This window comes from Pyxicephalus adspersus, chromosome 4 (assembly GCF_032062135.1).
Source record: "Pyxicephalus adspersus chromosome 4, UCB_Pads_2.0, whole genome shotgun sequence".
In the NCBI taxonomy this organism is placed as follows: domain Eukaryota; kingdom Metazoa; phylum Chordata; class Amphibia; order Anura; family Pyxicephalidae; genus Pyxicephalus; species Pyxicephalus adspersus.
The window spans coordinates 92,371,559-92,381,800 of NC_092861.1; the positions used below are offsets into that span (position 1 = coordinate 92,371,559).

General features: G+C 35.9%; 1 protein-coding gene across 1 annotated transcript in view; it reads right to left on the bottom strand.

Moving 5' to 3' along the window:
- Positions 1-2,137: 2,137 nt before the first annotated feature.
- Positions 2,138-10,242, bottom strand: part of TAGAP (T cell activation RhoGTPase activating protein) — a 181,082-nt gene continuing 172,977 nt past the window's right edge. The window contains exons 5-13 of the mRNA XM_072409007.1: positions 8,715-8,799; positions 8,416-8,469; positions 7,987-8,053; positions 7,410-7,570; positions 7,159-7,320; positions 6,541-6,650; positions 5,508-5,703; positions 4,969-5,083; positions 2,138-4,134 (exon numbers count right to left, since the gene is read on the bottom strand). Coding sequence (XP_072265108.1) covers positions 2,930-4,134; positions 4,969-5,083; positions 5,508-5,703; positions 6,541-6,650; positions 7,159-7,320; positions 7,410-7,570; positions 7,987-8,053; positions 8,416-8,469; positions 8,715-8,799 — 2,155 coding nt within the window. The 3' untranslated portion in view covers positions 2,138-2,929. The remainder of the gene's footprint in view (positions 4,135-4,968; positions 5,084-5,507; positions 5,704-6,540; positions 6,651-7,158; positions 7,321-7,409; positions 7,571-7,986; positions 8,054-8,415; positions 8,470-8,714; positions 8,800-10,242) is intronic.

Here is a 10,242-nt window from a genome sequence, read left to right on the forward strand (position 1 = left end):
TTGATGAAGAACCACATAGAAGAGTTTTTGCTAGAAAATAGTAAAAGTGATAGCATGGATTCAAGAAAGACTGAAGTTGTCAAACAAATGTACTCTCTTTTTATGAGGAAGTAAGTAAACAGGTGGACAGTAGAATAGCAGTTGATTAATTGTACTAAGACTTTGCAAAAGCATTTGACATTGTACCCCACAGACTGTAATATGCAATTGGTTTTTATAGGCTTAGAAAATTCAATCTGTAAATGGACCGAGAACTGACTTAAAGACCACATCCACATTAGTAAAAAATAATTCATACTCTGAATGGTCTAAATAATAGGTTCCCAAGGGGGGCGATGTGGTAATGGCAGAATGGAAGGGGCTGTGCCTTTTTGCTTTTTCAAAAAAAACAAACAAAAAAAAACACTTTTATATAAAGTAAAAATTGTGGTGATTGGGCCATTTCAAGACCAGGGTCCCCCAAATTCAGTTTGCATGTTGACCTCCAGGGGCCACTTCCATGGCAATTGTGTGTGCACTATGGTGCCTCAAAAATAAAATTTGCCAGCTTACCAAACTTTAAGGCTGCGTTCAGACTGGCAGTGAGGTGGCGCTGTGGTTACCCTTTCCTCATGCCATTGAACCCTGGTTAGGAGGAGACACTCCGTACCACTTATTACCGTCTAGAGTCAAATCTGCAGATGCTGAGGTGCAAGGAACTCAGCGGCTGGCGGGGGTGCCTGTTACACATGCCTAGCCACTTGCCTCCAAGCTCACCTCACTAATAAAAAAATGAATATAATAATTATATTTTGAGAAATACACGTATATCGTTATCTTCTAATAAAATAATTTTTAAAAATTTGGCCTTGTTTTTCAATATATAGTACAATTCACCCAAGAGGGGCACTGTCAAATCACTCCATAAAAATGTGGGCTCTGAACCAAAAAAGGTTGGGAACCTATGGTCTAAAGTTTTTAGTAGTGTACATCAGGGTTCAGAGTCAGGACTATTACCATTTAACATCTTTATAAATGATATAGAGTTTGGGATTAAAAGTACCGTTTATGCATGATTCATACTGTCTAGGGCAGAGGTCGGCCATCTCCGGCCTTTAGGCCAGATACATTCTAGCCAGTAGTCCGTTCCGGCCTAACGCCCCCCTGGTCGATCGGCCTAATCCCGGCTGGCAGGGGTCGGCAACCGGCTCTTGAGCCTCCTTGTTATGCCTCCCTTCCCTATTTACCGCATCCAGCGTTAACACTTCCGCCGCTGGGGTAAGGGCACATTCCCTCTCCTCCGTATGCATTGTGGAGGAGAGGGATTTCACTTCAGGGGGGATTCCTGGTGGAGGGGCGGAGCCATCAACGCAGGATGAGAAAGAGAGAGAGAAGAGAGTCTGGCCTAGTGTGCCTTCTTGATCTCCTGAAATGGCCTAGTAGCCAAAAAAGTTTACTGACCCCTGGTCCAGGGGGGATACATCTGGGAAGGGGGGGGAAGCAAAAAATGGAAAAGAACTAAACTAATAAAAGGAATGGAGGAACACAGCTATGAGGCGAGATTAGCTGAACTGAATCATTACTCCCTTGATAAGAGACACTTAGTGGGGATATGATCACTCAATATAAATATAAAAATTGCCCATATAGAGAAATTGCTTCTCAATTATTCACTTTCAGGAAAACAAATATATATATTTCACCCTGTTGGAGCAAATTGAACTAGGCTTTGCTTTTTTTTTCCATCCCAACTGTCTATAGGGTTTTAATCTTGGATATGTTTATTTAGTGGTTGAATGTGATGGACTTATGTCTTTTTTTCAACTTAATTTTGTAACTATGGTGTTCTCCCCCCTTTCAAACACCAAGCAGTGTAGAAATAGGCTTCATGCAGGAGCTAAATTATCAGTGGCTGTCCAATCTGCAGAGGATTACCGATGGCCTGCTGTGGAGCTGAAGGCGAAGATAGCTCCTTTTGAGGATGCAGTGATGACAGGTTCCTGGACCTGTCATTGCTACAGGGTGTCTGCAAAAAATCAAGTTTATACCATAATCTGAATCAACCACACCAATGAGTATTAAGTAAAACAAATACATGCACTGGTTCAGCTAACCAGTGAAGGACCTGTATTATGTTCAAATGCAAAGACAAAGCACATTGTATTGCCATAGTTAGAAAAGTTTATTATGATTTTTTTTTTAAATTTAATAAAAAATAGAAAAACTAGACAATTAAGAAAGTGCTTTACTGTAGTGTAGATTTAACCAATGTGTTTTGTAGTAAAAAAAAAACTAATAAGCTTCACATTACAGCCTATCTTAGATCAGTGAATGGACTACAAAGTGGAACATTACAAATGGATAGTCATTTTAACATAAATATGACAATATTAAGAATAACACAACATTGACACTACTACAGTTATATACAGTGGCATACAATGAAGACATTTAGTATTGGCATTTCAGTGCTAAAGCTATCAAAAGAGGAGCATCACCTTGGAAAACATTTGTTCCCATAAAACTGGCTACTACATGCCATCAAATATATGAGGGAAAAAAAAGATAACTTTTCTAAAAGTTACTATTGAAAGATCACCCATCTCACAAAAAAACGTTTAAAAACTTAATTTTTTTTTTACAGTATTTGCACGTATTATTTTACAAACTGTATATTTACATGTCCAAATCTTGGCATAATAAATGGATGACCCCATGGGGGTTCCCATTGTAGAAGATAACTGGGGTAATGAGGAAGCCTCTGGATAGATGCAAAATGTAGAAGAGACATTATAGTACAGCTTATGTGGAATACCTTCCAGGATCATCAGGGATAATAGTTAGGGTAAGAAAAGTCCAACTGTTACCCTTGCAATCCCTCTAATAAAAGTAGATAGAAGTGTGTGATTTATTTACATTTTACTTTATCTATTATATTTGGAATGACCTGTTAAACATAGGACTCTTTAGCATACTGTAACTGATCATAGATCTCAAAAACAGGTTGACTACATCGTCTACTTAAACATTCATGTCTGTTTCTGTTACAGGACTCTGACTTTGTCCTGACAAGGTCTGACTTTGTTTTTTTAGACTGGCAGTTTGGCATTTGCACGTCAATAAATGAGCTGAGCTCATGAGGAGCACTAGAAGACTGAGAAGAAGAGTCATTGGCTAACTGAAATGTAGAACAGGTATTGTTTGATACATTGGTTCTCATTGTGTGAACAGTCATGCTTTTATAGGAGGATTGATTTTTACAGATAGCCTCTTCATAGGATGGGGGCTTGCCAGGATTTCTTTGGTCTACCATTCGGAAAACTTCATCAACGGATATTCTTCGTGTAGACGGAGTTCTTAATCTTACAACTTGTGGCTGTTGGAAATCTGTGTCCTTTGTACCTTCACACTCTCGCTGAATTTTTTTGTGGATGTTCCTGGTTAACTCATTTTGTGGTGTCTTTCCATTGTTACCATCAGGTCCCCAGCTCTGTGTCTTGGTTACCAGTTTTTTGTTGTTTACATAACAAAAAGAATTTGAATGCTTTTTTATTTCTTTACCAGTTTTAACAGTGTCACTCAAATCTTTATTTTTCATAGAGAATGATTTGTGCCTCACAAAGTCATTTTTCTTTGGGCTTAGAGGAGATACAAGTGGAGAACTGGTAAAGACAGAGCAGTCTGAATAAGAACTGTCAATAGAACAGCTGGAAGATGCAGTGGATAAAAGGTAGTCAGCTCTATTTGAAGTATAGCTGGTATTAATTTTGAGAACTTTAGGCATATTCTTTCTATATAAAGCTCTATCACAATATTTCTCAGGAGTGTGAGTGGATAGTTCTACATCACTAAATCTTTGTTTTCTAACTGTAACATCATCGTGGCTTCTTGTCAATTTTTTCCCTGCTTGTGGTAGGTTATCCTTGGAGGGAAAAATGTATGGCTCTGAACATCTTCTGTCCATGCTGGTGGCTTCACATTTAAACCGGTCTAAAGTAGAATCCAGGAGATTTATGACTTGGTCTTCTGTGTCATCACCAACAGCTCCATTTTGGCCCTGCTGCTCATTGTGGTGTCTTGCTTGTGAACTGGCATTGCAGTCGTGATCTGGATCAGTGCTGTCATAGGCAGAGTCATTCTGATGAGGTGAAAGTTCTAAGAAGAAACATAATCTAAGTCAGTTTTTGGAATTAAAAACACACAATACTGACACATCATTACCATTAGCATTTTTTATTTTCCATTGGTAAATTTGCACATTATTTGCTTAATTACAGTAACATTATTATTTGGACTGTGCATTGAACTTCATGCATGGCTCACAGCAAGACTGTGTACTGGATTCTGAAAAACACAGCTCTTTGGCATACTCGTTTGTGTTTGCTGCCAAATGCAGCTCATTGAGCTCAAACGTAGTAGCTGACTGGTGATGCAGCGTAGTGCATTGGTAAAATGTGTTTTGGATGCCATTGACAATAACTAGCTACAAAGTGTGCCAGGCATCTATTGTGTTAACAAATGTTTCTGTGTGGAAACACAGACATTAAAACAACAGACCAATGTGAATGAGCCCTATGTGAATAAACTATACCTTCTATACCTTCACCAGGTGTAACTGGTACATAAATACAGAAAAAATGATTTGTGATAAAAAAAAAATATATTAGATATTGCCAGCACTAACATGTTACTCTTAACTGAATAAACTCAACCATGTGTGTATTTACCTTGCAGGCAATTGGAGTATATTTGTAAGAAACACCCGTAGATATTCAGCAGGAATGCCAATGCATCCATTTACTGAAAACTTGTGAATTACTAAAATCCAGCCAGAAAAGATGTATTCATTAAACATGTCAATTACAGTATAAATAGGCCATCCTTTTGCTTGGTCAAATCATATACCTCTTATTACTTGATAAGGGTATTTATAGATACAAAGAAAGATAAATGAAATAAAGGAAGCTTCAGTTTTTATGGCTATCTTACCTGTAGTGTCAATATTTTCCAAAGAATTGTCTTCAGATTCACAGAGTAATTGTAAAATATGGTCCCCAAACAGTTCCAAGCAATTATCTATGAAAAACTCAACCAGTGCTGTAACCTGTTAAAATAAAGTTACATAGGAGTAAAAATGTGTTGGTGTCATTCATGTTTATTAAGACTGCAAATTAAATAGAGCAAAAGTAGATCTGTTGGAAACAGAAATTAAACACTGGCAAAATAAAAATAGAAGAAGAGTACCAAGGGCAATAGAACAGTGCTTGAACTTCTTAGATTTTACAGTCTCATGCCTAATTTAAATTCACTGTCATTTATTTGCTTTACACCGCTTTTGTTACATACAATAAAATAGTTGAAAACAACATTGATGTAAAAATGTATTTTCCGAATGAGTTTTTTAATGTTTAGCCTCATCTGTTCAGAAACAGAACTGTAAAAATATAAGGCTACCCTCAAAACACAAGACCTACACTACCATCATGATTCTGTTTCTGTTCACGTTAAAACACATCAAAAAGGTTTACCTTTTCATTAAGCTCTTTCTGCATTTCTAGAGGAAGTTCCATATCAGCTTGTGTTACAAGCATGTTTGGGGCAATGCAAACAGCCAGGTTTCTTGAATCCATCTTGTTAGTATCTGAAGCATTGCTAATGTGATGAAGAACACACATCAAATGTTGTAATAGGATGAGGTTTGGCTTTGGCAGTTTATCTGCAACACTGGATGGAAAACACAGAAAAGGATGAGAATTTTGCAATTGCAGTTGAAACCATTATGAAAACTACCACAGTCACAGAAACAGAGACTTATATATGAAAGAGGAACTAGACTTTATAAAAAAAAAAATGAAAAAATTCCCATTCAGAAATACCCTACAGACTGAAAGTTTAAGCTTTCTCATTAAAGAAGGGAAAAACATTTGCATTTTTGTTCTACTGAACCACAAAGGGATGGAGAGTTTTCCAAAACATAAACCTTAAAAAAAAAAAAAATATAAAGCCAATTGTTTCCGTTAATATAACCTTTGCCAATGAGGAGATTTTACTGCTAAGTATGTAAAAAACATACATGGGAAGATAATTTAGATAAGATAGTACTGCAAACTAGAAGAGCAGTACTAGAGGTGAGTAGCATGGTTTCTTTACGTCAGTACCCACATAAGTGAGTGGCTGGCCATATTTACTATGAGCAGACCAACTACAAATTACTGCTGGTGCTGACTTATCAAGGGGAAACAATAGGAATTGTTCCAACATGAATGATTGTCAATTACTCTAAGAAAAGAAGCATAGCTCAATCCATCTACAATTGTCTGGTAATAAACCTTTTTTTTTCACCACCATCAAAATTATAGGCCCTGAACATATTGTAATTTAAAGGTATTACAAAATTTAAAATTTACATAGAAATTAAAAATGCACCTTTTTGCAAACCCTACATTGAAAATTCTCTACATTTATAATACCGGTAACCATACAAATTGGCTTGGCTATGTTCAATTTAAAAACAATTGAATATAATGTATATTAGATCATTTATAAATAATGCATTCTTACCATTGCATCTGCTTAATTTTTCCTTCCAAGGTTGGCTGATCCAAAGCATGCATCCATTCATTGTAAAGTTCTGAAGATAGAAGCTGGTTAGGAATGCCACGTAGGAAGTCCTGTTAGTAGGAACATATTCTATTTAGATAAGTCATACTTGTAAAGTCATATTTACTAAATTGATCTATAGTGGTAGGTGGCAAACTTGGCTTTAGTTTAAATCATATTCCCAATATGAGAACTAAAGCTCTACGAAGTAATATTTAGATTCCCAAATTAGTTGCCAGATACTTTTGGGACTTAGAAATATATATTTCCCCTACATAATCACTTGCTTTTGAAATCTAGAACTGGAGTATCATCGTTCATACAGTGATGTCAATACAGCACCACATCTGTATCTAGCTGAAAGCTAGTTCACCCAACAATATTGTTAACAAAAAAGGATAGAAGTCAGGGTGTAGCTTCTAGAGATTGTATATAGGGGGTTTTAAAGGGACATTAAAATCCCCTTTAACATACAACATCCAGTTTCACTTTCGCTAATCAAAGATAAAGCTTTGTGTACAAAAGCTGTGCCATTGCCAGTACCATGCACTTTAAGCTCTAGTTTTATTCATACATTACCTTAAACACAACTGCCAGTAAGTGCACAGATTTGTTTTTCAAGTCAAAGTCTCTTCCAAGGTTGAGGTTTTCTTTTAACTCCTTGCGAGACTTTTCATTGGCAGCTTTACGGAAAATCCATTCAGTCAACGGACCCTGAATACGCAGTACAGTTAAAATGTCCTGTAAAGATTGCAATTTGTACTTTTTATTAATATGTGGAAGTCTACAAAAAAAGAAATAAAAATTGATTGCATTATTGGTTTACTTACAAGTACTGCCTTAGGGAGGTTGTCCTCCTCACACACGATGGACAGTGGTTGCCCAAATAAAGTTGCCTTTAACTCTGGAGTACTTGAAGGTTCTGATGTTGTTGAACTTCGTTTCAAAGTAAAGGGCCAGGAGATTACTGCTCTTCTCTTCTTATTGCTCTCTTAACAGATTAAAAAAATGAAAACTGAGTATAAAAGCAAATTGTATGTAGCAGTCATTTTCTTACATGAGAATTAGTCCCCAAATAGGTTAAACATTGTGGGTGAAGGTAAAAGTGGTTAGAAGCCACATGGTCAGGAAAGCACCTACTTAAACACTGTTTGCTAAAGAACATTTCCATTGCATATGAAATTATTATCTTTTTCCACTAAGGATATGTATTTTGTAACATTTTAATTTATTGTCGTTTTTATCTTTTTTATAAACAAGCAGGAAAAATGCATTAAATAACATTTATGTTATGAACACTATAAATTTTAACTGCTACAAACACCTTGAAGTGTTGAATTATATTATATAGTTTTTTTTCTAAAACAATTACTGAATTCTACAATAAATGTTTTTTTTTCTACTCACCAATTACATGACCCATGCCCTCATCATTGACAATGTCTGCTAGCAGCTGGTACTTCTTTGCATCTGCCTGTTAAGCAAAAATAATTAAATATTTATATTGATGGCCTTCAATTACCATGAATGGCTATATATTTTGCAACTGAGCAATTCTGCATAAAATGGGCTAAGTGTGAACCTTTATAATTTTATAAAAAAAGAAACGGCAAACATTTTACTGCAAAAATGCACTTTTAACAGATTCTTCAAAGGTTTAATTTTGTAATGTATCTAATTCTACACAAAATTCTTATGTTGTTTGTCTCTTCCTGCATCTAATTGTATAATAGAGAAGTAGTTACCAACATGTTATCTTTAGAGGAAACACCGATATAAGGGTTGCTTCCTGTGCTTTATTCAAAACACATTAAAAACAGAACTTTGATTACTCACCTCTGTATGGCTTTCAATTAGACTCTCCATGTTGTTGGCAACCAGAGCTTTAGACTAAAAAAAAAAACAAAAAAAAACAGAACTATGTTATGGCTAAAGAAGGTAGCAAAGGTATGGCTAATATGGTGAAGAAGGAAAACACTATATTATAATTATGCTCCAATAATGATATTGTGGTAAAATGGTTAGGCATAACCAACAATACAGATGTCTTGGGAAATTACACTATATCATAAGATATAAGTTGTGTGAGTTTTTACAAACTTCAAAACCTAATTAATAAATTGTCATGTACTTACAGCATTGCATCCTGTGAGAACCTTCATTAGTAATCTTGCACAGGGGACAGCACTGCCCTCAATCCCACCAACTTCCCGTATCTGCCTGAAAACAAAGAAGGAGCTTGTTAGAATGTCATGTAGTACACAAAAGTACTAAAATTTGAAGTGCTTATGGTAAAACCATTTTAAAACACGGATAAATCTGTAAATGTAATGTACAGCAAAACACCCTTATTCGATGGAATGCTTTTTCAGCTATACATCTGGAAGTAATTCTTGACTCATCACAGAAAACCATAAGTTAGGTGGATCAAAATCTATGTCAGCTACTTGTATTGAGATCACCAATGTCGAAAGGCAAACCTCTTGACAAAATAGGAAGGGAGTGGAAACCTCCCTAAAGTGAGGGGAACTCCCAGGTCAATAACTGCTTCACTCCTCTTTGTGACAACTGTACATTTTTGGCTTTCCCCTAATTTCTTTTTTGGTCACTGTGGTCAGGAGGACAAAATGTGAAGGTGCATCTATCATTTGAAAAAAATACAGCAATAAAGCCTGTTTTGACTGAAATCCCATTTGAAGTACACATGACCTCACAAACTGAAATATGTAGTACAGAAAGCATAACACCTGTAGCAAACGATACTGTGAGCAAATATTATATATCATTCTATTTATATATGAAAATGATAAAAATACACACAAACTGTTTCTGCCTCCTATTGCTAGAAACAAAGGTTAAAAAAATTCACTCCATTCTAAGTTTTTAACAACTAACACAGCAGGAAAAAAGGTTGGTCCTTCTCCCGACCACAGTTCCCTCCCTATATATACATTTCATTCAGGCTTGATAATAAGTCAATTGATTGGTCAGTGTCTCATACGGTGTGGAATGTCCAAGTTGGAGGAGCCAACATTTTCATTAACAGACATTTCTTTGCTGCTCTGTCTTAGTGCACAATTTGTTTGTAAGTTTAGTTGGACTTTAGTTCACACATTAACACAACCCTAATTTATTTTCTCCAAGTGCCTTTTGCATGGTATGTTAATTTAGTCCAAATGTCCATCTTGTAGTAAAGAAGTACAGAAGTTTCATTACTATCCACAAAGCTTGAATATTTCTAACTATTCAAAATGAATCCAACATTCTCAGAAGGACATTCTAGTTTCTGTGGCCCAGTGGCAACTCCAGTGTCAGAAACACCACAATAATAAAAACATACTACCACAATGTTAAACAATGTGTTTATCAAAAGTTTTCTATTAGGTAGCTGCAAATGCAGAGTGCTACTGAAAATACATTCAACCACAAGTGAACACCCAAAAAACAACCACAAGTGCTGATAAACTGTTCTGCTACAGGGAATAAAATGGCCCTGGAAAAGCCTGTACTGTATCATCAGATAAACAAAACATCTCATTTTTTTTATCTCAATGATGGAGCTAGAGTTAAATTTAAAACTGAAAAATGACCATGAAAAATAGTAGTAAGCTTTACAGCTCATTTATGTGCATACCAGTTGTGGCAGTAGTTGGCAAAATACCA